Source organism: Dermochelys coriacea, chromosome 8 (genome assembly GCF_009764565.3).
Source record: "Dermochelys coriacea isolate rDerCor1 chromosome 8, rDerCor1.pri.v4, whole genome shotgun sequence".
NCBI classification, from domain to species: domain Eukaryota; kingdom Metazoa; phylum Chordata; order Testudines; family Dermochelyidae; genus Dermochelys; species Dermochelys coriacea.
This window is the reverse complement of record NC_050075.1, coordinates 108,781,379-108,808,854: the sequence shown is the minus strand read 5'-3', so window position 1 is coordinate 108,808,854 and position 27,476 is coordinate 108,781,379. Positions and strand designations below refer to the sequence as shown.

General features: G+C 48.6%; 2 protein-coding genes across 18 annotated transcripts in view; one reads left to right on the top strand and one right to left on the bottom strand.

The window, feature by feature from the left end:
* Positions 1–1,412: 1,412 nt before the first annotated feature.
* Positions 1,413–27,419, bottom strand: MED8 (mediator complex subunit 8). 4 transcript variants are annotated; one of them, XM_038412001.2, is made up of 7 exons: positions 27,324–27,419; positions 19,419–19,537; positions 11,672–11,816; positions 10,771–10,911; positions 10,267–10,348; positions 4,755–5,003; positions 1,413–1,915 (listed from the first exon to the last, which is right to left on the bottom strand). In XM_038412001.2, the coding sequence occupies exons 1-7, from the start codon at positions 27,327–27,329 to the stop codon at positions 1,851–1,853; spliced, it is 807 nt and encodes a 268-aa protein (XP_038267929.1). In that variant the 5' UTR covers positions 27,330–27,419; the 3' UTR covers positions 1,413–1,850. The 4 variants fall into 4 exon arrangements, with proteins under 4 accessions (XP_038267929.1, XP_043347367.1, XP_043347368.1 ...); XM_043491432.1 differs by lacking the exon at positions 27,324–27,419 and adding an exon at positions 23,882–24,011; XM_043491433.1 differs by lacking the exon at positions 27,324–27,419 and adding an exon at positions 23,255–23,674.
* The window catches only part of SZT2 (SZT2 subunit of KICSTOR complex), a 71,422-nt gene continuing 71,273 nt past the window's right edge, over positions 27,328–27,476 (top strand). For 12 of the 14 annotated variants that reach the window (XM_043491428.1, XM_043491429.1, XM_043491426.1 and 9 more), the window contains exon 1: positions 27,329–27,476. In XM_043491428.1, coding sequence (XP_043347363.1) covers positions 27,447–27,476 — 30 coding nt within the window. In that variant the 5' untranslated portion in view covers positions 27,329–27,446. The other 2 variants (XR_006273950.1, XR_006273951.1) reach the window with 1 other exon arrangement.

Below are 27,476 nucleotides of genomic sequence, written 5' to 3'. Positions count from 1 at the left end.
ATGCCCGAGCAATATTTTTATACTCTTCCCTGGTCATTTGTCCAATCTTCCACTTCTTGTAGGCTTCTTTTTTGTGTTTAAGATCAGCAAGGATTTCACTGTTAAACCAAGCTGGTTGCCTGCTATATTTACTATTCTTTCTACACATCAGGTTGGTTTGTCCCTGTAACCTCAATAAGGATTCTTTAAAATACAGCCAGCTCTCCTGGACTCCTTTCCCCCTCATGTTATTCTCCCAGGGGATCCTGCCCATCAGTTCTCTGAGGGAGTCAAAGTCTGCTTTTTGAAGTCCAGGATCAGAGACAGGCCAAGATTTTAGTCTGGACAGAAGGAGACATGCCTGGAGAAAAGGTAGATCTCAGAGTCATCAGCATCCAGCTGGTAGTTGAACTTGTATTTGTGGATGAGATTACCCTGTACAGATGTGTAGAGGGAGAAGAGGACCAAGGACAGAGCCCTGTGGAGCCACCATATAATGTTGGGAGTGCGGATGAAGATCTCCCTCCAAAGGACATGTTGAATGTGTGACTAAAGACGTAGGAGGAGAACCAGGAGGGGACAAAATCACCAAAGCCCAGGGAGGACAGGATTTCCAAAAGAAGAACAGGTTATTAGAGACTATGGCAAAAATGCTTTCAGTGGAGTGTAAGAGCGGAAGCCAGATTGGAGAGGGCCTGGGATGGAACTCCAGACAGCAAATTCTACACTTTGTGTTAGGCAGGAGGATAGATGAGATGATCAACAGTGGTCCCTGCTGGCCTCGATAATCTATTACTTTAGACAGTGCATTCAATGAGTTTTATAGATGGGAGGGAGATGGGGCAGTAGCTGGAGAGGCAAGTGGGGTCAAACAAGGGTTTTTTTAATATAGGAAAGACTAAAGCATGTTTGTATTGTGAGAGGAAAGAGCACGAGGAGACTGAGAAATTACAGAGAAGAGTGAAAGTGGGTGCGAGGGAGATCAGGAGATGGGACGGGATCAGGGCAAGTAGAGGCATTAGAGAAGCATAGATAAGAAACAGAGGATCTGTGCTTCTGTTCCTGCAGCTCCCTCTGCTATGACCCTCACAACATGGAATCTCGAAGGGTGGTACAGGGTTACTCATTTTCCTCTTGGATGGATTTTTTTCATTCCAGGACTGGTGCCTGGGGAATAGCTATTGTGAGTTTTACAGTAAACAAAAATTCTTCTGCTCATGGCAGGGAATGCTGTGTCCAGGTGAAACCCAACAGCAACTCCTGGATTCTACATCCGTATCAGCATTCAGTAGAGAACAAGATGCCATATAAATAGCCAGCTCCATGCCATGTTTACAGGCAGAGCTATTCTACAGCCATTCCCAAAGGGAAATGAAAATCAGGCTGTGAGGCTCCTTGGAACCTGACACATAGACAGCAGTGGTTACACTTGGCATAGTACATAGTCTTTATTCAACAAGGAGGCAGGGGAAAGGGAGGAGGCAGTGCAACCTTCATGGACCTCCTTACACAAAAGCCAGGAGAAGAGTTTTCTCTGAAGCTGTTCAGGTTCTGCATTCGGATGAATGAAGTGTATGGACCCCTCCAGGCCAGACCAGGCGGGAGACAGGCTTTCCCTTGTCTGGGGAGCTCCTACCCCAAGCACGTGGCCACCAGCAGCTCTGTACAAACCCTCCAGCATTGAATAAAACCAGAGGGAGGAGACAGCCTGGAGCTCACAGGATGGGAGAGCCCACCCAGAAATCTCCCTGTTGGGGATTATGAGTGGAGGCTTGAGGGGATTTGACAGGCATGGAAGGAAATCCTGGAGTGGCAATTGGCAGGAACAATGCTGGTGTTGTGTGGTCAGCCAGGACGAGGCTCCTCCCTGCTCATCTCTGGTATGGATGCATTGAGGCAGATTTAATGTTGGTTTTTATGCCACTGGGTATCTTACCTAGAGAAGAAAAAGGAGTTGTGCTGTCAGTTGGTAAGAGAAAGGGTCTGTGCAGGAGAGCACCACCAAAACATTAGTGCAGAAACAGCCCTATTGGGAACCATCCAGTCCCAACCCCAGGCTCCAGGGCAGGATGGTTAGAACATAAGAACGGCTACACCAGGTCAGACCAATAGTCTATCTAGTTCAGTATGCTCTCTTCCAACAGCGGCCAATGCCAGGTACTTCAGAGGGAATGAACAGAACAGGGCAATTATCAGATGATCCTCTCCTGTCATCCAGTTCCAGCTTCTGTCCCATCCTAAATAAATCCTTCCCCTCTTCTTCCTGGTTACACCCTCCATCACACGTTTGTAGGCAGGAAGATTTGCTATCATTGGTCATTATTTTGGCCAAGCCATACATTATAATTTGCTCTGCTATAGCACTTTCCATTTCACAAAGATCTCAGAGCATTAATGACTAACACTAAACACTGTTTTCCTCAATGTTAATTTAGAGTTAAGGCTGCTGCTCAAAGGTGTTTTCCATCAAGACTAGCATTGCACATCCAGGAACTCACCAGTAGGCAGAGTTAGATCCACATTACCCTCAATTAACACCTCCTTCCCCAAATGTCATACCCACCACCCCTGGATTCTGTGGCAGCTTCAAGAATAATCTAGAAATCTGAGATTTTTAGTGAATTAAATAGGAGCATGAGTAATTCAATCAGCTCAGCTTTCCTTATGATATTTAATTCAGTTGTTTCAGGGCTGCCCTAAACTCAGTGTTGTGTGCTACAGAATTCTGTATTGACACTACATTGTCATTTCATTGCAGAAGCTGTGCGGGGAAGTGGAGGTATTGGCAGCTGGGCTTCCCACACCCTAGGAGTGGGAGCATTTAGAGAAACACATTAACTGGAGGTTTCTGCTAACAGGAACAACCATGAAATCGTTAACAATGCTGACATTTACATTGTCATGGTTCATAATTATCACTCCACTGAGATAAATGAGGCCATTCTACCTCTCTGGGCCATTGTTTCAGGATGTTTGCAGACACCACTGCACTGGTTATGCTGGGTTATATTTCAAAAGATTCCTTCACAACTGTAAGATCTAGAAATGTATATTTTGAATAAAGCTGAGTTTCTGGAGGACACTTATGCATTGCAAATTCATGGGCCTGGATCCTAACACCAAACTTAGCCAGAGTCTCTATCTACGTAACTTCCTTCTGCTTTGAGCATCCACAGCACTCACATTCTATTGCTCAGAGTCATGCCCGTGGAGTGCCTTACCGCTGATTTCAGCATTTCTGGCTAGTAACCGATATGACAATCGAGGTCCAGTCACCCCCCGGAGAGAATGGGAGTGAGCCACTGATTTACAGAACAAGAATACAGCATGCAAAGTATATTGAGTAAGGTCTTGTATCACAGTTTATCATGTTCTGAATGTGATGGCCATAATGAAATAGGTGTACAGACTGGTTATGAATCTAAGTATTTTTATATATAGAAAACTGTGCTAATAACCTGTCCTACAACTTCAACTCCACCTCACAGCAGGGAGGGGCACCTCCTAAGGCAAGTGGCTCCATGTAATCATCCATTGTCCAGCCCAGGAACAGATAATGATGAGAGTTAATAGGGAGACACTGAGACATCCCCAGCTATCACCTCAAGATGGAATTTCCCCAATCTGAATAACCACTTGTCATCATAGTTTTGTGGGGACCCCTTTAAAAAGGAGGCTTTCATCCAGAAACTGAGGGACACCTCTAGGCAGGAAGCTGTCAGTGAATGCCAGATTCCACCCACAGCAAGGCGCACACCGGGAAACTGATCAGAGTCAACAGGCAGCTTCTATTAGCAGAGGGATTTTATCCAACATGGAAATGTAAATCTTGAGTTTGCGTCTTTATGTTTATTTTCTGTGTAACTTGTTCGTGCTGGATTCCCTGACTAGTTCATCTCTGAATCTCTGGCTTTTCTCTGAAATCCACTGATGTCAGCCGTCTGAACGGTAGCTGCACAGCATTAAGGACCTCAAGGTTACAGGGCAGGTGGAGACAGAACCCCATACCCGTCTTGATGGTCCCCAAAACCTCACAACAGATCACAGACTTTTCAAGTAAAAACAAATCCATCACTGAGAGAGCTTAAGTTCTCTGAGGTGGGAGTTAGGAAGGTGCAGAGGGTGGGGGAAGGGGGGTAGGGCCACACCCCCAGGGCACTCATTCTCTGCTAGGGGGCAAATAGAGACAGAAGACACCAGCCTGCAGACTGCATGCATGGTCCCCAACAGGATGCTGTGCATTCTGACATGCCTGGTTGCAACATGCTGGGAAATGTCTTTATTAAAACAGGATTCTTGCTCATTTCCAGCAGAGAGGATGAACGTGGGCCAGGAGTGGGCTACCCACATTAAGGATTCACAGAGATTAGTGTGGCTTGTGCTGAGGTGTGGGGATAAGCTCAGCTGCACTGAGGTGAAACCTCATGTCTAGATTTCCCTTGTACTAGGAGAATATGGGTTCATTTCACCATTTGTGTCCCTTTGTTGACTCCAGCTGAGTTGTTGTTTTATGGCAGTTTGGATTATATTGTGGGTTAACCTAGATCCCCAAGATACCGCAGTCTACTCAGCTACACCCTGGTGTCCCCCACAACTCCATGAGAGGTCTCTCTCAAAGCCAGGTCTCCCCAGCTCCATACTGCATATCCCTCTGCTCTCTGAGCCAGCTCTCCCTGGCAGCACGGTGAGTGTGGTGCTTGGGGTAGACTGCTGGCCTTGATGTCCCTCTCTTCCCCCCCATACACCAAGCACTCTTAGGCATTCTTCTTATTTACCTGGCTGGCCTGCCTGTGACATCTGCACTCCTCCAAGCATTGGCTGCTGTTGGCTGGAAGAACCTGACATCTGGACCTGCTGGATGCCTGAAGCCCCTGCTATGATGGCACCGGCACCTGGCTGACTTGCTTGGACAGGTCCCCCTGAGCCTGGAGGCCTCCGGTTCGACAGCCCTTTTCCAAACGCCACAGCTGCCACCAGTGCATTGGTATCAGCAGGGTTGAAAGTCTGCTTGTTCTGCCGTAAACCTGCAGGGAAAGAGAAGATTTCTGGAGTATTTCAACAGCCAAGTCCATCGGACAGTTCCCAGGAGGCAACCTGGGCTCACTACTGTCCTGCATCTGTAACAATGAACTTGGTGTGGATACCAGTAGATGAAATAGAATAAGGATGGGCCAGCATGCTAGCGGCACTCAGGAGACCGGGGCTCAATTGCCCCTCAAGGACTCCTTGTGTGACCTCGCGCAAGTCAGTCTCTGTGCCTCAGTTCCCAATCTGTAAAACGGGGACCAAAGCCCTGCCCTGCCTCACTGGGTTGCATGATGGTAAGTTCACTAAAGACCGTGAGGTGCTCAGACACTATGGGACATCTACGATACATCCATGAGGCTCCATGAAGGCCCCTTTCTCCGAGATGCCATGCTGTGGACTGGCAGGTAGCAATGGAATAAGATGCCCCAGCCTTCCCAGACTGTTGGAAAATCAATCCTACTTTCAAGAACTGAACATACATGGTTTCAGGTAACAGGGCCATGCTAGTCCATGTTGACCACGGATACCAGAAATACCTAAGATCTGTTTTTAAAAACAGGAGGTTTCCTGTACAGACAGAGCACAGAACTTTAGAACTGAGACCCCTTAAGCATACAAAATGGTTATTTGCCTGTTCAGTAACTGCTGCCTTCAAGATGTGTTGCACATGTCCATTCCCCTTCAAGGTGAGCATGTGTGTTCAAGCGCATCAAAGCCAGAGCTCTTTCCCCCATACCAGTACCCATCAAGGAGCGCATGCACTATCTGCATGCTTATGTTGTTAGCCAATGGTATAAAGGGGCAGAGCTGCCCTGACCTTCCCTCAGTTCCTTCTTACTGGAAACAGGAAGTTGGAGTCTAAGATAGAGGGGAGGAGGGTGGGTCATGGAATAGATGTGTCAATACAGCTCAAAGAACAACAGTTACAGAACAGGTGAGTAACTGTTTTATTTTTATTCTTTAAGTGATTGCTCATGTCCATTCCACTTCAGGTGCAGTGCAGCGAGGAGGAGGGTTTCAGAGTCTATCTGAACAAGAACTGCAATACAACTCGTCCAGATCTGGCATCTTCCCTTGATGCTTGGAAAATAATACGACTCGGGAACATATTTTCACATGTCCAGGTTGCAGCCCTGCAAATGTCACTGATGGACTTACCTAAGGAATGCAGCTGATGCTGCTTGAGCTCTTGTAGAAATGAAGGTTACTCACTTGTAACTGGAGTTCTTCAAGATGAACTCTGCATATTCCCACTCATGGGATATGCTGAGTGACCTGGGGCATGTCTAGCTCTTTATTAAAAAGGCTAGCCAATTTAGTCAATTTTATATATTGTCTTTAAGAAACTACAAAGGTTATTGAAATTCGCAGTGTTAAGAGGAAACCAGACAACAAAGGTGCTGCCATCTGGGAACTGGTTATCCTAAGAGCTTTGATTTCTTAGATCAGTGGAAATTATACCAGAGCTAAAACACAGAATGCAGCTGAGTGAAGCCAACATTTGTTTCTACTTGGGTACATACCTGCTAAACCACAGCACACATGCTACAATCCTCTGACAGACCCTGCTCAGGGAAGAAGTTCAGACAGGCTTCACCAGTTTGGGATGCCTGCCTTCTCTTTGATAGTCTGCCCTGAGGTAAGCAGTAGGCACTCATGGCTGTGAGCAGTGTTCCCTCTAATTTTTCCCACCCACGTGAGGAATGAATTTTGTTATGTGCACCAATATGGAGGTGACGTGTGACACATCACCTCCCATATTGGTGCCCATAACAAAATTCTTGTGGCGAGGTGGGGCCAAGGGATTCAGTGTGTGGGAGGGGGCTCAAGGCTGGGGCACAGGGTTCCGGTGCGTGGTGGGTGAGGGTTCCAGCAGGGGCCATGGGCTCTGGCGTGGGGCCGGGGATGAGGGGATTGGAGTGTGGGAGGTGGCTCAGGGCTGGGCAAAAGAATGGGGTGTGGGGGGTGCGGGCTCTGGGGTGGGACTGGGGATGAGGGGTTTAGGGTGCAGGCTGCCTCGGGACTATGGCGAACAGAGAGGACTCCCCCCAGCTCTCTCCCCACAGCAGCACCTGGGATGGGGGAGAGGGGTGCCTCTCCCCGCCGCAGCAGCTCCAGCGGGGCTGGACTGGGTTGGGTGAAGGGCACCTCTCCCCAGCCGTGGCAGCTCCGGCGGGACTGGGCTGGAGTAGGGAAGGTGCACCCCTCCCCTGCCGCAGCAGTTCCAGCAGGCCTGGGCCGGACCGTGGGAAGGACTCCTCTCCATGGCAGCACTGGGCCAGCCTGTGGGAGGGGCTTCTCTCCCCAGCCGTGGCAGCTCCGGAAGGGCTGGGCCAAGCCGTGGGAGGGGCTCCTCTCCAAGGAAGTTCCAGCAAGGTGGGGCTGGGCTGGGGAAGGGGCTGGACTGTGCCGGGGGAGGGACTCCTGTCCACAGCCACTCTGGCGGGGCAGGACTGGACCAGGGGAGGGGCACCTCTCCCCAGCCACGGCACTTCCAGTGGGCCTGGGCCGGGTGAAGGGCTCCTTTCTCCAGCCGCTCTGGAGGGGTTGGGCTGGGGGATCTGCACCTCCCTAAATAACCTGCTGCATGGCTGCACCGCTTACAGGGAACTTAGGTTGTGAGCCACTCCACACAGCATGACAAAGACACTGAGGTCAGAATCTGCAGCAGAGATACAGATTAAATTTGTCTTTCTTGGAGACCATGTAGGTGTCTTCGGAGGTGGAGCCAAGAAGTCAAATGATCTTTGTGAAGACCGATGCAAAGAATTAATTTAGTTTCTCTGCAATGGTCTTATCATCCTTTTACTTTGTTGTTTAGCCACAGTGGCACTTTTTTTGTTCTCTTACTAGTTGTTTTAATTTGGGGTATACATTTAAGTTGAGCCTCTATTATGATGTCTTTAAAAAGTTTCCATGCAGCTTGCAGGGATTTCACTTTTAGCACTGTACCTTTTAATTTCTGTTTAACTAACTTCCCCATTTTTGTGTTGTCCCCCTTTCTTAAATTAAATGCTACAGTGTTGGGCTGCTGAGATGTTTTCCCCACCACAGGGATGTTAAATTTAATTCTATCATGGTCACTATTACCAAGCCGCCCAGCTATATTCACCTCTTGGACCAGATCCTGTGCTCCACTTAGGACTAAAGCATGATAGAAAGAACCGGAAGAGATGAAGTCCTCGATTTTGATGGATACTTTGGATTCTTTGGATACTTTGCATTAGTCTCAGGAGGAGGAACAAGCCTTTATAACTATTAAACAAAACTTTGTCTGCAGGCCAAGAAAACCCTACAATTGGCTATTATGTTTTTAGGCTGGGGTTCCTTAGCTAACTTTGGACCCACACTGAATTCACAAGCCAAGGAATCTGATGAATAACCTGAAATGGGAAATCTTTTCCAGCTCCAAGATATGTTTCATCTTGGCTTTCTGTTTGCTTGAACTGATGTCCTCAGGTCCAACATGATGTCAGGGGGTTTAAGTCCTCTATCCTGAATGGTCTCAGTAGAGGGCTGTACCTTTCTTGCAACAGGGTCTGAAGGTTTAGCTACTGAATGCTTGGTTGCCTTGGAACTAGAGCTCTGTGCAGAGGTTAATGCCTTTGGCGTAATCAACTTCCTCACTCCGGAAATTCCTGGGGCTAATTCAGACCACCTGTTCTTTCCCTCAGATGATTTTGATACTCCTGATCCCAAAGGGGTAACAGTCAAAACTTCTTGTAATAAGAGGGCTTGAAATCTTCTCTCTCTCCTGCAGGACATGGGGAGTAAATGTGCAACAGACAGCATAACACGAAGAATGAGGTCTTTTCTCTAGGCATTTGAAGCCCCTGGTATCTGAAGCTGGGAAGACAACGGAACCATCTTTCAAAGCCATGCTTCTTAGTCTTCGGCCCCACCATAGACACCAGTACTATCATTAGATACTAAAACCTAGATTAATTCATAGGAGTGGGTGGGTGAGATTCTGTGGCCTACGTTGTGCAGGAGGTCAGACTAGATGATCAGAATGGTCCCTTCTGACCTTAGTATCTATGAATTAATACTATTTACTATAAACTACTGGCTAACAAACTAAACTTACTAAACTGATTGACTATCCTAAGAGAATAAAAGCACTTATCAAAGCTATTACAGATCCACAAAATCCGGAGAAGGTCCATATCCATCCCAATGCTGCATTTGGAAGGAAATGAGATGGTTGGGTTGTGCTGTCTCTTTGTGCTAATATTTTTGATTCCCTTTTATCTAAACCAACCTAGTGCTGTGTTTGAATTGAAGTGACTTAACTCTGGTTAAAGTAGCGAACTGCAATTTTGTCTCTTTAGAGGAGCAACAAACTTGTCCCTGGAGAGGGCTGGGCAGTTCAGACCAGACAGTTTTGAGGTGCTTTGGGGCGGGGGGGGAGAGGGAGGGGGTTGAGGTCACCCTGCAAGTACTAATCAAGGCCAGGGAAGACCAGGGTGTGGGCTGCTGTGCTGTAGGTGGGCTGCTGGAGTCAGATCGCTGCTACACATCTGCCTTGGTTAGATGGTAAGCCCTCTGAGGCAGACAAAACCTATATTTTGGATCTTGGACAGCACCTCTCACAGCATCAGCAAGGAAAAAACAAGAAATAGCAGCCTGCCTGGAGTGGTGCCGAGACTGTCTATGCAGACAGAAGCATAGCTGGAGATAAAATGCAAGGCTGCTCAACACTGTCACTCAAAGTGAAACAGAGCAGACTGTTGCATGTCTTGAAACACATCTTTAACCATAGGGCATGAACGACCCTAGGGCAAGGCTACCAGCTGGCATAGTCTCGACTCATTCAGAACATGGCTAAGGAGTTTCTTGTTTTCTCCTGTATTTGCATGGTCATTCTAACTAATTTATGCTGATTAAGATACCATGTTGGCAAACTCCAAGAGCAGCATTTAGGGTCACCTAGAGGGATGCAAAGTGAAGTTGCAGTGATGGCCAGAATGACGTTCCTGATGGGATCAGAACTCACCTGAATGATGCTAGTTTGGATCAATTAGATTTCCCTACAGCACAGAATACCTAATACCTGACACACAGGAAATCCATCTCAAACAGTCTGGATTCCTTTCTAAAAAATGGCTCTCCTGGCTCAGCCTCTTCTCCCACCACCCATCCTGAACTCTTCTCCCATAAGGCCCTTCTGCTCTCCTCAGGCCCTATGGTTTCTGTTCTACTTGGCCTCTCAAGCCTTCCCCAAGGACTCTGTACCACATCTCCACCCCAATGTCATACCTCCACTCTCAGACTCTCGCTCCTCCTTGCTGATTTTCTCCAGCAGATTTGAGCACATTTTGTTCAGGCTCTGGATCTGTTTCTGCAAAGTTAAAATAATGAGAAAATGCAAGGACATCTCCAGCATGGTACAGGACAGCAAGGTGAGTGTATAAAACCTTTCCCAGCGGCTGTGTGACTGAATGCAGGCATTTACAGGGCCTGGGTCCAATAAAAGGTTGGCAGGGAACAGCCATGTGAATGACTGTGTACTCTTTATCTCTGCTGATCAAACAGCAATTCCTACAGAATGGGAAGCACTTTAGGAGGAGGTGGAGCCCAATGGTCTGGGGCAGCTGCAGAAATCACAGAAGGGGAAAGGGAGAAGGGCCTAGAAGAAAAGCAAATTGCAACAAAGACAGAATGGCAGGGTGTAGCAACTCAGGAGCGAGACAGAGAAATGGGGAGCCTGCGCCTGTTCTCTGGGTTGAAAGTGGGTGCAGCATCTAGCTGTTCCTCCCCTACCTGTGCCACATCAGAGCTGATTCGAGTTGCATCTGTGATCAGCTGCTTCTCCTGCTCCTCCACCTCAGGGTCGGGCTTGGTACGGAGGTGGTCCGGCACCACCTCATGGCTGAAGACTGGCACACGCCCTTCTGTCTGTCGCTGGAACAATCAGAAATCCATGCTCAGAGCCCAATCCTCCAGCAGAGCAGTCACACAACTGGAGCAAAGAACACAGGCTAGGAAGCTAGAGCTCTGGCTAACAATTTGCTGTTGAGGGATTTTGATCTACAAAGCATTAAATGGTTTGGGTCCTATTTAACTAGGTTCTTATGCTACGCCTGTCCTCATAGTATTCAAACATTCTAGGGACTACACGAGATCCCTCTTCTTTCCTAAGGCAATGCCTGCCATGACAGCCACAAGCATTTAGCTGGGATGCTTGTGCTAACAGCCCCCACATTTCAATATTGGGGGGCCTGGGAGTTCTTAGTTGCATGTCTTGGACTGTGGAATGTACTTCCCTGTTGGTCAGTTAGCTAAGGACACGATGCAAGATGCAGACTTCTTCTGGAGAGAGCATGGCTGAGGCAAAGTTCCTGGGCAGCCAGTGGGGAGGCCTGTCAGTACAGGAGATGCTCTCTCTAGGGGACTTGGCTGCACGGTGACTGCATTTTCACAAAGTGGAGCAAGGAATATAGACTGTACCAAAGTGCAAGTTCGCAGGTGAAACAATTCCACACAGCAGATCTGGGATGAGCCACCCCTCCCCCAAATGGTTCATCCCCCTCTTCCCTCTGTGAAAAGGCCGCACGCATGTGTTAAGCATTAGAAGGTGGTAGGTGAGTTGGTGCTATTGCCTGAAGCACATTCCAGCACTCCATGGGCATCTCTCAGCAGAGCAGAGCTACCAGGTTCTTACCATGATCTCCTCATCACGGTCTGGAGATAGCACCAGGGGGATGATGACCTGGTTGCGCATTAGGGGTGTCTTCTCATGCTTCAGCACTTTGTTCAGTGTGTTCAATTGGCCTGAGAGCAGTGCAAAGCTGTCCAGTACTGAGGGCCTGTGAAGGGAAAGGAGATGAATGAGACCTGGGAATGGATGCAGGAGACAGAAAGAGCTCTCTCACAGCTCAGCCTCAGCTCATCATCCGCTCGTCTCTGCAAAATCCTCAGACCCAGGGGCAGAGCAGGCTGGGGGAGGAAGGATGGTCTCTAGTATTTGTGAAAGAAGCCTACCTTAAAGGCTCAAAGCAGGGACTAATAACTCCACCTCCCCCTATATGATGCCATCGGTGGCGCCATTCCCAGCACCACTGGAAGGGAAAAGGGGGAGGAGGTGCCTGTAGGTTTTAAATTACATGCTATGACAAGATGGCCGATGTTAGTCTGGTGGGTCCTGCGCTTTTCTTGGCGGGGAGCTACGATGCCACCCCTTGCCCATGTTCTTGGGAGCATCGACGGCCCCACTAGTGGCCCAGGAAGGTGGTAAAGGAGGGAAGCGGGGAAGGAGTCTGGGTTTGCTCCTCACTCTGAGCCCCAGCCCCTCTCAACGCCTGTGGGTTCTTATCCTCTTCCCCCCTTTGACAATGCCGCGTATAAACAATGACTCTCTCCAATGCTTCCCTGTAGTAGCTGACATTAAGGAGAGACTGCATAGTTTAGTTAGCAGCTCAGCCATTTTGTCCTGAATGTCCTTCAGAAGGGGAATGTCATTATGTGATCGACATAAAAAACCTCTTGGCAAACGCACAGCAACGTCAAACAACAAATGCGAGAGCTATGTTTGTGCAGGGGACAGATAGCATAGCTGGCAAGACCAAGGCCTGATCTACACTATCCGTTTATTTCAGAATTAGCTGAGTTACTTCAAAATAAAACTGATTCTGTCCACACGACCAAACCAGTTTTTTTTTATTTAAAGGGTTTTTTAATCCGATTTCTGTACTCCACCTTGGCAAGTGGAGTAACGCTAAAATCGAGATTGCAGTTCCGGGTTACAGGCATCGTGGATGCAATTTGACGATATTGGCCTCTGTGAGCTATCCCAGAATGCTCCCTTGTGACCGCTCTGGACAACACTCTGAACTCCGATGCATTAGCCAGGTAGGCAGTAAAAGCCCCGGGAACTTTTGAAATTCCTGTTTGGTCACCATCAGCACAGGTGACCATCAGCACAGTCCACCATCACAGGCGACCATGCAGTCCCGGATTTGCAGATGAGCTCCAGCATGGTCAGAACGGGAGGTACTGGATCTCATTGCATGTTGGGGAGACGAATCTGTTATGGGAGAACTACGTTCCAAAAAAAGAAACGCAAACATGTACGCTAAAGTCTCCAGGGCCATGATGGAAAGAGGTTACTCCAGGGACATAGAATGGTGTCATACAAAAATCAAGGAGCTCAGGCAAGCGTACCAAAAAGCCAGAGAGGAGAACGGGCGCTCTGGGTCACAGCCCCATACATGCCACTTCTACCGTGAGCTGCATGCAATTATGGGGGGTGACGCCACCACTACCCCACCACTGTCCGTGGACACCTGCAAGGGGGGAGTAGTACGGAGCGAGGAGGATGAGTTTTTGGAGGACGAAAAGGAGGAGGAGGAGGACAGTGCACAGGTGGCAAGTGGGGAATCCGTTTTCCCCCCCTAGCCAGGAACTATTCTTAATGCTAGAGACAATAGCCTCCCCCCACTCCCAAGGCAGGCTCCCGGACCATGACCCTGGAGAAGGCACTTCTGGTGAGTGAGAGCCTGATCAGAACCACGTGGTGGGGGATGGAGGGAAACCCAGCCACTCTGGGCTGTTTGCATTTAGTTTAAAGGACTCATCCCTGCTCAGAGCCATGCGGTATGTGTGTGGGGAAAGGGGAGGGTGTTGTGTGAAGCAATCATCCCAGAGAGCCCACAGACCCTCCTTTTATATGGCAAACCCACCAGGCATTGCTTGCTATGGGAAAGGAGGCCCGGCAGTTTGAAAGCATTTAAATGAATACGGAAGAAGCAGAACACCGCATGTCCCTAGGGCTTACCATGACTGCCTGCAAGCTGAATTCTGTTGCCTGGCTGCATGTGGTGGCTTACGCACACTCAAAGTGGCAGGCACTTCAGTATAAGAGGCAAAATGAGACCTTGTTCAGAAAGAACATGTGCTGTGTACTACGAATTGCCTGTTTCACGGAGAAACAGTGTCCCCTTTGTTCTCTAAAATGTATCTTTTAAAATACTACCCTCCCTTTTTCTCTTCCTGCAGCAGGTGCAAATGTTTCAATGTGGCCCCTATCTATTCCATCCCAGAGGTTGGTCCAGATTAGAAGGCGGAAAAAACGAACTCGGGACAATATGTTTGCTGAGCTCATGCACTCCTCCTGCACTTATAGGGCCCAGTTGAATGCGTGGAGGCAAACAATTGCGGAGTCGCGTGAAGCATTACATGAATACGAAGAGAGGAGGGACGTGCGCGATGAGAGCAGGCAGGATGCTATGGTCAAGCTCATGGGGGAGCAAACTGACATGCTCCGCTGTACGGTGAATCTAATGCGGGAAAGGCAACACAGACTGCCGCTGCAGCCCCTGTATAACCGCCCTCTCTCCTCCCCAAGTTCCATAGCCTCCTCACCCAGCTGCCCAAGAACACGGGGAGGGGGAGGAAGAGGCTACGGGGACCCACACAGTCAACCCCAGAGGATTGCACAAGCAGCAGAAAGTTGGCATATCCTACATTTTGATTTGGTTTGTGGACTTGTCTTTCCCTCCTCCTCCACCCCCCTAACCCAATACCCGCCCCCTCCAATCTAGCTTCTGATTCCTCTCAATGTTTTGTGCAACAAATAATAAAGAACGGTTTTTAAACAATTGTGACTTTATTTCCTTTCATATATATATATATATATATATATATATATATATATATATATATATATACACATATATATACAAGGGGCAGGTAACTTTAAGAGAAACAAATACAACTATCACACACACTGCAGCTGTTCAAAAAGATCAGAATTCCTGAAGATGCGAGCGTCATGCACCTTTCCCAGCCATCCCACGCTGATGTCGGTGAAACGTCCCTTGTGATCCACCAGTGCTTGCAGCAGCATGGAAAAGTACCCCTTGTGGTTTATGTACTGGCCGCCCCGGTGTTCCGGGGCCAAGATAGGGATATGAGTTATGTCTATTGCCCCACTGCAGTTAGGGAACCCAGTGCATTAAAGCCATCCACAATGGTCTGCACATTTCCCAGAGTCACTACCCTTGATAGCAGCTAGTCAATGATTGAGTTGGCTACTTGCAGCACAGCAGCCCCCACAGTAGATCTGCCCACTCCAAACTGATTCCCGACTGACCAGTAGCTGTCAGGCGTTGGAAGCTTCCACAGGGCTATGGCCACTCGCTTCTCAACTGGGAGGGCTGCTCTCATTTTGGTGTCTCTGTGCTTCAGGGCAGGGGACAGCAAGTCACAAAGTTCCATGAAAGTGGCACTATGCATATGAAAGTTTCTCAGCCACTGGGAATCATCCCATACCTGCAACACTATGCAGTCCCACCAGTCTGTGCTTGTTTCCCGGGCCCAGAATCGGCGTTCCACAGCATGAACCTGGCCCAACACCACCATGATCTCCCAGGTGCCACATGCCATGCTTCTAGGAACATCTGTGTCCATGTCCTCATCACTATCGTAATCGCGCTGTCCTCGCTTCCTTGCCCAGTTTTGCAGGTACTGCACAAACTGCTGGATAATGCGCAAAGTATTTACAATGGTCATAACTGCAGCGGAGAGCTGATCAGGCTCCATGGCTATGGCACCTGCACAGGTAATCCTGGAAAAAGGGTGCAAAACGTGGGAGAGCAGAGTGGCAGCGGAAGAGGTGCTGTTCAGTTCACAATAGCCAAAAAAAGGCAGGAAATGGTTGTCTTCTGTAGCTTTCATGGAGATGGGAGCCCAGGACAGACAACATGGAGAAGCTTGGAAGCATGGCAGTAGCGGGAGAGCAGAGTAGGCGGCGGAAGCTGTGCTGCTCAGTTCACAGTAGCCGAAAAAGGCAGGAAATGGTTGTCTTCTGTAGCTTTCACGGAGGTGGGAGCCCAGGACAGACAACATGGAGAAGCTCGGAAGCGTGGCAATAGCTGGAGAGCAGAGTTGGCGGCAGAAGCTGTGCTGCTCGGTTCACGATGGCCGAGCAGAGTTGGCAGCGTTCGATGAGGAAGAGAAAGAGTAGATAGTAGAGATTACTTAGGAAGATGAGAGGAAATGAGAGATGAATTCATAATAGCAGGAGAGCAGCGGTGCACTGTCTGCTGAAAGCAGTATGGCGTCTGCACGCCAAAAAGGCACGAAATGATTGTCTGCTGTAGCTTTCATGAAGGGAGGAGTGACTGACAACACACACCCAGAAACACCTGCAAGAATGTTTTTGCCCCATCATGCACTGGGAGCTTAACCCAGAATTCCAATGGGAGGCGGGGACTGCAGGAACTGTGGGATAGCTACCCACAGTGCACCGCTCCGACATTTGATGCTAGCCTTGGTACTGTGGACGCACTCCATCGAATTCACGCGCTTTAGTGGGGACACAGAAGACGGAATGTATAAAATAGCTTCCGAAAATTCGAATAGAATAATTTCGAAATAATTTCATACTGTAGACATACCCCAAGAAATGTGGAACAAACAATTTATAGTATAGTAAATGTGGGTTTTTAAGATGTCTTCTCCACGTGGGTCTCACTCGAGGTATGCTTGGGAGCCACACACACAGTTTCATGCACGAGGCCCAAGCGCATCTTGAGTAAGATCCACATGGACAAAGATTCAAAGCAACAACTATGAATTTTACTGCCACACGTAGGGTGGGGCTGCGGGGGATGGCCTGGGTAAGCAGTGCAGTCAGGGAGAAAAATATAGTGTCCCTAATCAGGAGCAACGAAAGAATGAGATGGATCTGGTCTCTCTCAGATCTCAGTGCAATTCTGTCCCTGGCTGGGATTAAGGAGCTCAAGGCTCTGTTGAAGTTCCCGATTTAACGGAGACTTGGTATCAAGGAGTTGCAGGCCAGTGCTGAACCAAGGATGCAGCTCAGAACTGAGGATAGATCATACAAGTCCTCATACATCCCCGCTGCTAGAACCCCTTTGGAGGATGACTCCTGGTGGTGTGGGTAGACAGATCTGAAGGCCATCTCTAGGCAGGGATAAAATCCAACTGGATCTTTCCTTTCAGTGAACTCTCAGAATCTGAGAATGCTGAGAAAGCTGGCTGCATGGAGGCCTGACCAGGCCTTTGCATAGTCATTCATAGATTCACAAATTCCAAGGCCAGAAGGGACCATTGTGATCATCTAGTCTGACCTCCTGTATAGCACAGGCCAGAGAACTTCCCCAAAATAATTCCTAGAACACGTCTTCTATATAAATATCCAATCTTGATTTAAAAATTGCCAGTGACAGAGAATTGACCAAGACATTTGGTAAATTTTTTCAATGATTAAATACTCTCACTGTCAAAAATTTACACCTTATTTCCTGTCTGAATTTGGCTAGATTCAACTTCCAGCCATTGGATCATGTTCGACCTTTCTCAGCTAGACTGAAGAGCCCATTATTAAATATTTTTTTCCCATGTAGGTACTTATAGTCTGTAAATCAGCCCTTAACCTTCTCTTTGTTAAGATAAATAGATTGATCTATTTTAGTCTATTACTATAAGGCAGGTCTTCTAATCCTTTATTCATTCTTGTGGCTCTTCTCTGACCCCTCTCCAATTTATCAACATCTTTCTTGAATTGTGGGCATGAGAACTAGACATAGTATTCCAGGAGCGGTCACAACAGTGAAAAATACTGAGGAAAAATAAACTCTTTTATTCCTATTCGAGATTCCCCTATTTATTCATCCCAGGATAACATTAGCTCTTTTGGCCACAGTACTGGGAGCTCATGTTCAAATGTTTATCCACCACGACATCCAAATTTTTTTCAGAGTCACAGCTTCCCAGGATAGAGTCCCCCATCCTGTAAGTATGGCCTACATTCCGTTTCCAGATGTATCCATTTAGCTGTATTAAAACACACATTATTTGTTTGTGCCCAGCTTAACCAGGAGATCCAAATCACTCTGAATCAGTGACCTGTCCCCTTCATTATTTACAACTTCCCCTAATTTTTGTGTTATATGCAACCTTTATCAGTAATGTTGTGTTTTCCTCCAGCTCACTGATACAAATGTTAAATAGCATATGGCCAAAAACTAATCCCTGCGAGACACCACTGGAAACACATCCACTTGATGATGATTTACAATTACATTTTGAGACCTATCAGTTAGGCAGTTTTTAATCCATTTAATGTATGCCATGTTAATTTTATATCCTTCTAGGTTTTGTTTTGTTTTTTCCAGGCAAAACGGTGTGCAGTACCAAGTCAAACACCTCCCAGAAGTCTATCTATGTTATATTAACACTCATCCCTTTATCAACCAAACTTGCAATCTCATCAAATAGAGATATTAAAAGTTAGTTTGCCAGGACCTATTTTCCATAAACCCATGTTCATTGGGATCAGTTACACTTCTTTCCTTTAATTCTTTATTAATCAAGTCCTTTATCAGCTGTTCCATTATCCTGCCCATGATTGATGTCCTGGAAATGCTCCTTCCTTTCTTTGGGGGTGGACATTCCTTTCCATAAGGACTCAGTCACAACACAAGGTCACATTTCAGAGCACATGCAGCACTGAGCTGTGTAGGGTAATTCTATTCTTTCCAGGGTCTTACCCTGTGTCCATCACCATGGCAACGGAATGTGTAAAATGTGGCCATTTTTAGAAGTGGGAAAAGTGGGGAGTTCATCCCCCCGAACTCAGAAACACCAGTGAGGATTGTGCTCAAACTCTCCTATGAAGTTAATCCCTGGGCAAAGACCAAATCTTGAAAATTTCAATCCCGAAGTTGAATTTTCACAGCTGAAAAGTCATGACAGCATATAGGGAGAGATGTGTGTCCCTCAAGTACTATGGTGATAGGCGCTGCATAAAAACTCTAGAACAAAGACCCAAACCGAGATTTAGAAATCAGTTGCAACCCTGGACTAACAAGCAAGGAAGCCACCCACATTAGATCAGATAATAGAACCAGATCATTTCTAGACTGGAGAATATCATGCACAACTATCCCTACATTCCCCAGAAGTTCTGGCCTGTGCTATACAAGAGGTCTGACTAGATGATCACAGTAGTTCCTTCTAGCCTTAGAATCTATACAGAGCAGGGGAGGGTCCCTGCTTACTCCATTCATGACTGGTCCTAAAGCACAGTTTGCTCAGGAGCCAACCCAAGGAGCAGGCACCTCTGTAGTTTGCACTTCTACAAGGCTTGTGGCTGCTTCTTTGTTCAGAAGATCATCTGCCAAACCCAGTGTGTGGGCACCTCCCCTCCAAAATCACTTGACCGCCATGTGGCAACACCTGCAACTGCTAACATGAAAAGTTAATATTAAGAAAAGACCTTTTTGGGTGGGGATTCTTTTCATGGGATTTAGCAGCTGGAATTAAGGGCCACGTGTGCAGTCAGGCCTCTGTGAACCCCAGCAAGCAGAATGTAGAGCACATCTTGCACAACAGGACAGATTAGCCATGACACCCCACACTCGCAAACATGCACACCCTCTTACCAGGTGAGCCGGTCATACTCATTCTCTAGCTTATAGATGAAGCTGACCAAGGAATTCTTCAGGTCAGCCACCTGGCTAATAAGCGCCTCCAGGGACAATTCGAGCTGCTTCTCCTCCCTCTGCAGAAAGCGGGAAAGAGAAGGGTTAGGACAAGACCTAGTGCTCTCCTCAGCCCCAGAAATGCACAGAGGTCACCAGACACGAACTCATATGCATCGTCCCACTCCCCCTTAGCAATACCACTCTTCCAGGAGAGAAACATGCTTGAGATAAAATGCTTGTGGTTTCTTCTGTCACAGTCCCATTTCTCTTCGGCCAGGAACTCAGTCTCATGCAGCTCACAAAGCAGCTGGTTTCCTGCATTTCCTAAGCACCACTAGACCCGACCCCTGTACCACCTGAGACTCAGGTACCAGCCTCTTTCCCTGCCCCTCTGCCTTTGGTCTCTCACTGACCACGTCATTTCCAGCTTCCATGGAACCTGGAGGCTCCCATGTTTCATCTGCCATTTTTAATTTGCGGCTGGTGCTCAGACTCTGCAGTGATTAGGGTCATATAACACCTAGACCCACAAACAGAGTTGACTACTGCCTTTCATCTCAAAGTGTTTCATACCTACATACAGCCATGTCACTGACATCCTCTGGGATGAAGGGTGGCAGTCAACTGGGGCACAACATGTCACCTAACAGATGGGTGGGTATCTGCAGCCTAGGAAACTGAGTGAAACCCCGGACTCTTACGAAAAGTACCCTAGGATCTTGGCTACTATATGTTACTTACACAGTAGCAGAGTTGCACAAAATTCTTTATGAAACACAGCTGGACTAGGTCCCTGCCCCAATAATTTACCAGTGTAAACCACAAAGAGAATAATAATACGCCAAGGAGGTTGGGAGAGAGCAACCAAACAATGGGAAGGGAATACTGATTGGGAAAGTAGATCATGACACAGTCTTTTTACAGGCATCCACCCATGGCTCTCACCACACCCTTCCTGTTTCAGAGCAACCATCCTTCTCCATCCTCAACCCTTCCCCCCACTGGGTCCATCTCCCCATCCTGGTTACCATCACCCCTGTATGGGTCCCACCAGCTCTACTCACTCCTCTTCCCATTCCAATCTACCACTCCTCCCACCACCACAAATCCAGATCCCACATCCACATCCTTCTCTGCCACCTCCTCCTCCACACCTCTGCTGATATTTGCACCAGCCCTGGTCCTCCCTCCATCCCTACCCGCTCCACCTGCAACACACATGCCCACCATCACCTCTGCCCCCTTGTGGCACTATTCCCAACCTGACACCAATTCTCCTCCACCCCCATGCCTTTCCCTGTATCTCTTTGGAACACCACGCCATTTCTAAAAAGATCACAGCCATCCACAAACTCTTCATATCTCCCTCCTACCAGCTCCTGGTTCTCACAGAGACTGGGATCCCTTTGCCTCATCCAGCCTTTGCAGCAGCCCTTTTACTGAGGCCCCTCCTTTTCTTACATTTCCCACCCTGGATCAGACCGTAGTGGAAGCGTTGGATGTCTCCTCTCCTGCTCCTACAGCTTCCACCCTCTCCCTCCTCCCCTACCTTGAACAGCACTGCATCTGACTCTTCTCTCCTCTCCCACTCCATGTTGCTCTCATCTACCATCCACTTAGCTCCTCCCCATCAGCCTTCCTCTCAGATCTCGACGACTGGCTCTCCTTCCTCTCCTCGCAATCTCCCACATTCATCCCCAATGACTTCAATGTCCACGTTGATAACCCATCCAATCTCTCAGCTGCACATTTTCTTACCCTTCATTCGACCTGTGGCCCTGGCTCAACTCTTGCACTCATCGAAAGGGCCCTTCACTTGACTCGGACTTCACCAAGCACTGCTCTTTCTAATTGCTGCATTTCCTCTCTCTCACCATCACCTGCCCTCTTACAGCACCACCCATCAGCCCCTGCCCTGGAACTCGCCTTTTCTGTTTGCCTCCAGCCCGTCAGCGCTTCTCTGCTCTCAGCCCTCTCCCCCCATTTCTAGGATTGTTGATTCATTCCAGGCTTCACTCATAGAATCATAGAATAGAATCATAGAATATCAGGGTTGGAAGGGACCCCAGAAGGTCATCTAGTCCAACCCCCTGCTCAAAGCAGGACCAAGTCCCAGTTAAATCATCCTAGCCAGGGCTTTGTCAAGCCTGACCTTAAAAACCTCTAAGGAAGGAGATTCTACCACCTCCCTAGGTAACGCATTCCAGTGTTTCACCACCCTCTTAGTGAAAAAGCTTTTCCTAATATCCAATCTAAACCTCCCCCATTGCAACTTGAGACCATTACTCCTCGTTCTGTCATCTGCTACCATTGAGAACAGTCTAGAGCCATCCTCTTTGAAACCCCCTTTCAGGTAGTTGAAAGCAGCTATCAAATCCCCCCTCATTCTTCTCTTCTGCAGACTAAACAATCCCAGCTCCCTCAGCCTCTCCTCATAAGTCATGTGCTCTAGACCCCTAATCATTTTTGTTGCCCTTCGCTGTACTCTTTCCAATTTATCCACATCCTTCTTGTAGTGTGGGGCCCAAAACTGGACACAGTACTCCAGATGAGGCCTCACCAGTGTCGAATAGAGGGGAACGATCACGTCCCTCGATCTGCTCGCTATGCCCCTACTTATACATCCCAAAATGCCATTGGCCTTCTTGATTGGCCTTCTCATCTCCACTCTTGATTCTTTTGACCCTCTCTCTCATCACAAGGTTTACCTTGCCAATCCCCAGCCTTGGCTCACCCCCAACATCTGTTTCCTCTGTGTCCGCTCTCACATTGCAGAGCATCTCTTATGGACAAGCAGGCTGACTTCCTCCATTACAAATCTGTTCTCACCCGTTTCAGTTCTGCCAGCTTCCTAGCTAAACAACACTACTTCTTCAACATCACTGATTCCTATGGCTGCAATGCCAACTGCCTTTTCACCGTCTGTGACTCAGGCTTTGTCTACACTAGCACTTCTGCTGACAAAACTTTTGTGGGTCGGGATATGAAAAAACACTCCACAACTGACCTAAGTTTTACTGACAAAAGCACCGGTGTGGACAACACTACGTTGGCAGGAGACACTCTCCCACTGCTTGTTGGGGGTGGCTTAACTATGCCAGCGGCCTCCTGCTGGCGTAGGGTGGCTGCACAGGAGCTCTTACACTGGCACAGCTGCAGCACTGTAGCTGTGCCGCTGGAAGGTCTGTAGTGCAGACGTGGCCCTACTGTTCAAACACATCCCTTCTCCTGCCATGGGATCTCACCGATTTGGATGACAAAATACGACATAACATTTCCCCTCCCCTCAGCTTGCCTTTCCCTTCACCCTCCCCCTCCTACATCTCTCCTTCTGCACTGTCACACATACAGAAGTGTCTCATCTGCTCTCTTCCTCGAACCCCTCCACTTGCTCCAGTGAACCAATCTCCTGATCTCCCTCATTGCCCACTCTGATCCCTCACCCTCACTTTTCTCCTTAACCTCTCATTATTCTCAGGCTCTTTCTTCTCTCACAACACAAGCAAGCTTTAGTCTCTCCCATCTTAAAAAAAACAAACCACCTATAACCTCACTTGCCTCTCCAACTACTTCCCCATCTCCTAGATCATTGAACATGCTGTCTACAGTCACTGTCTGAGCTCTTCTCCTCCAATTCCTGTTTAGACCCTCTCCGATCTGGCTTCCACCCCTTGCGCTCCACTGAAATCACTCTCACCAAGTCTCTAACGATCTCTTCCTAGTCAAAGCTCAGAATCAGTCTCCATCCTCATCCTCCTTGACCTGACAACTGCCTATGATACAGTCAACCATACTTTTCTCCTTGAAATCTTGTTCTCCCTTGGTTTCCATGATTTGGCCCTCTTCTGGTTTTCCTTCTAAGTCTCTAATCACACCTTCAGTGTGACCTCATCTGCTCTCCAAACTTCTGCCATTTTTCACAGGGCTCTGTCTTGGATCCGCTTTTCTTCTCACCTTATCTTTGGGTAATCTCATCTGCAAACTGAAATTCAACCACCATCTCTATGCAGATGACTCACAGATCTACCTCTCTGCTCTATCCTTGTCTAAATCTGTCTCTCTCATATCTCCTTGTGGATGTTTAGCGGTCAGCTTAAGGTCAACATGGCTAAAACAGAGCTCTTCCTCTTTCTCCCCTATCTCTTCTTGATCACTATGGACCATCCTGTGGAAACCACCACCATCCTGCCTGCCACTTGGGCCTGGAAACCTGGGTCTCATCTTCCACTCGGACCACTCTCTAGTCCTCACATCCAAGCTCTTTCTAAATCTTGCAGCTTTTTGCTTAACATCTGTCAGAGATGGACCGTCGTATCCCTCCACACAAGTCAAATTCTCATCCAGGCTATCACCATTTCACATCACGATTACAGTAGCATCCTTCTCTCTGGCTGTGACAAATGCAATCTTGCCCTGCTCACATTCACTCAGAATGCTGCTGCAAAGATTATTTTTGTAGCCAATTGTTTGACCATATCACCCCCCTCTTCGCATCTCTCTCCTGGCTCCCTCTTCTCTATTGCATCAAACATAAGCTGCTTGTCTTCACTTTCAAGGCCCTTTGTGGTCTGTCCCCACCTTGCCTATCTGTGGAACTCTTTGCCAGAGGATGTTGTGAATGCCAAGACTATAACAGATTCAAAAAGCACTAAATAAGTTCATGGAGGACAGGTCCATCAATGGCTATTAGCCAGGATGGGCAGGGATGGTATACTTAGCTTCTGTTTGCCAGAAGTTGGAAATGGGCAACAGGAGATGGATCACCTGTTCTATTCATTCCCTCTGGGGCATCTGGCATTGGCCACTGTCGGAAGACAAGATACCGGGCTAGATGGACCTTTGGTCTAACCTAGTATGGCCGTTCTTTTGAAGAAGCTCCCTGTAAACATATGTAAAACTCATTACCCTTTTTCAAACTATCCTTTTCCACAAGGCCTATAAAATACGAGACAACACTTATGCTGCTGGCGCGCAGAGACCATTGCCCAGCATACTGACCAGCACTGTCTCATTGTGCTTCCCCACATGTCTGTTGTCTTGTATTTATAATGTAAACTATTTGCAGCAGGGATTGTCTTTTTGTTCTGTGTCAGTACAGCATCTTGCACAGTGGGGTCCTGGCCCATAACTAGACCTCCTAGGCAGTACAGTAATCATAGAATATCAGGGTTGGAAGGGACCTCAGAAGATTATCTAGTCCAACCCTCTGCTCAAAGTAAGACCAATCCCCAATTTTTGCCCCAGATCCCTAAATGGCCCCCTCAAGGATTGAACTCACAACCCTGGGTTTAGCAGGCCAATGCTCAAACCACTGAGCTGAGCTATGCCATGCCCTCCCGCCCCCAAGGGAATAATAAATAAATAAATCAGTCTGTTTGACATATCCCATATTTTGTGATAGATTTTTGCTTTTTTAAATGATCAGGGATTTCAGTGAAGACCTTGACAGGGATCTTCAATGTTCATGCCAACATGACAAGACTGTTTTTTAAATGGCTATGTTCAAGAAGGTTTCACACTCAACTTGATAGTATTTCTCCCTCTGTCACATTACATCTCTTGAACACCACATTCAATCAATTCCAAAATTTCAGGGAATGTTCTAGGCATTAAGGGTCAGAACCTTATTGATTTGAGGGAAACTGGAAAATGGTGAAAATGGGAGACACAGGAAGCCCCAGCCTACTCTTTAGCACAGCCCCAGTTCCAGGTACCTCTGCAATTATACAGAGATCAAAGTAGTTTCATAGATTCTAAGCCCAGAATGGATAATTGTGATCTTCTAGTCTGACTTTGTGCATAACACAGGTCAGAGAACTGCCCCAAAATAATCTCTAGAGAATACCTTCTAGAAAAACATCCAACCTTGAATTAAAACTTGAAGTGATGGAAAAATCCACCACAACCCTTCATAAGTTGTTCTAGTGGTTAGTTACTCTCACTGTTAAAAATTTGCACCTTATAGCCAGTCTGAATTTGTCTAGCTTCATCTTCCAGACATTGGATCATGATATAATTTTCGCTGCTAGACTGAACGGCCAATTATTAAACATCTGCATTAGCTTGCTAAACCCAGGGTTGTGAGTTCAATCCCTGAGGGGGCCATTTGGGGCAAAAATTGGGGATTGGTCCTGCTTTGAGCAGGGGGTTGGACTAGATGATCTCCTGAGGTCCCTTCCAACCCTGATATTCTATGATTCTATGATCTGTTCTCCACATAGGTTCTTATAGACTGTAACCCAGTCATCCCTTAATTTTCTCTTTATTAAGCTAAATAGATAGACCCTTGAGTCTATCACTACAAGGCATCAACTGGATACGGCCATTGTTTTGATTTCAAATATGTCACCTTAGTTTCCTCTTGTTAAAAAGACATATGGGTATGCCACGTATTTAGACAACCTTTGTAACAACACACTAAGGAGTGCCTTTACAGCTCTCTGTTTCTAATCCATGCAGACTGCTTACTTAGAAAGAACCGAAAAATATAATCGCTTCTGTCCATGCGGTTTAGGACATGCAGAAGACCTACGCCGTTATTTATTATGCTGTCATTTATACTGCCATTTTAGGTCAAAATGGCTTTCTGTGTTTTTGTCCTGGGGGCCTTTTTCTATGGCCTCTCAAAATCCAGAACATTTGTTGGGAGCTGACGACGTGTGTGTGTGATTCAAAGCATTTGCCCTATTGCATGGTCGAGCACTAAAATAAGGAAAAGGCAAGTGGATTAACAGGGTATGTTCTTTTTAATCTGCAGTTACAATATTTTATAAGGTAGGATGTAGTTTGAAGTTTTATGGTTTGCACAGTGGCCCAAGGCTAAGTCACCGTCCATACACTATGTTTGCTATCCCTGGAAAGATGTTTGCTAATCTTCTTCATGGCTCTTCTCTAAACCCTCCTGGATTTATCAGATCCCTTCTGGAGCTGCAGGCCCCCGCATCACACACAGCCCCCCAGCCACACCACGCCCCCCGTCTCACACCCCCCCAGCCCCGCCCCGCCCCACCCGTCACACACAGCCCCCCAGCCCCGCCACACCCCCGTCTCACACCCCCCAGCCCCGCCCCACCCCTGTCACACACAGCCCCCCAGCCACGCCACGCCCCCGTCTCACACCCCCCAGCCCCGCCCCGCCCCACCCCTGTCACACACAGCCCCCCAGCCATGCCACGCCCCCGTCTCACACCCCCCAGCCCTGCCCCGCCCCGCCCCACCCCTGTCACACACAGCCCCCCAGCCACGCCACGCCCCCGTCTCACACCCCCCAGCCCCGGCCCGCCCCACCCCACCCGTCACACACAGCCCCCCCGCCACGCCACGCCCCCCGTCTCACACCCCCCAGCCCCGGCCTGCCCCACCCCACCCGTCACACACAGCCCCCCAGCCACGCCATGCCCCCGTCTCACACCCCCCAGCCCCGCCCCGCCCCGCCCCACCCCTGTCACACACAGCCCCCAGCCACGCCACGCCCCCGTCTCACACCCCCCAGCCCCGGCCCGCCCCACCCCACCCGTCACACACAGCCCCCCCGCCACGCCATGCCCCCGTCTCACACCCCCCCAGCCCCGCCCCTGTCACACACAGCCCCCCAGCCACGCCACGCCCCCCGTCTCACACCCCCCCAGCCATTCCCTCATCTCAGAGCCCCCGAGCCCCGCCCCTGTCACACACGGCCCCCCAGCCCCGCCCTACCCTGCCCCCGTCACACGGCCCCCCGAGGCTGGGCTGCCCCCCAACGGACAAGTTCACACGGACTCCGGGTTCGCGGCCGCCTGGGGCGGGCACCAGCCCCTCGCCTGAGACCCGCGCACCTGGCGGGGGCGGGGGCCGCCGAGTTCCCGCCCCCAGCGCCCCCCTCACCTGCATGGCGGCGGCGGCGGCGGCGACTCTTCCCTTCGCGCGGGGGGGCCTGGCTCGGCTCCCTTCTGCTTCCGGGTCAAGGGGAGAGGTCACGCCTGCCGGAGGGCGGCGCGCGGCGCAGACATGGCTGCCTCCGAGCGAGCGGACTCTGAG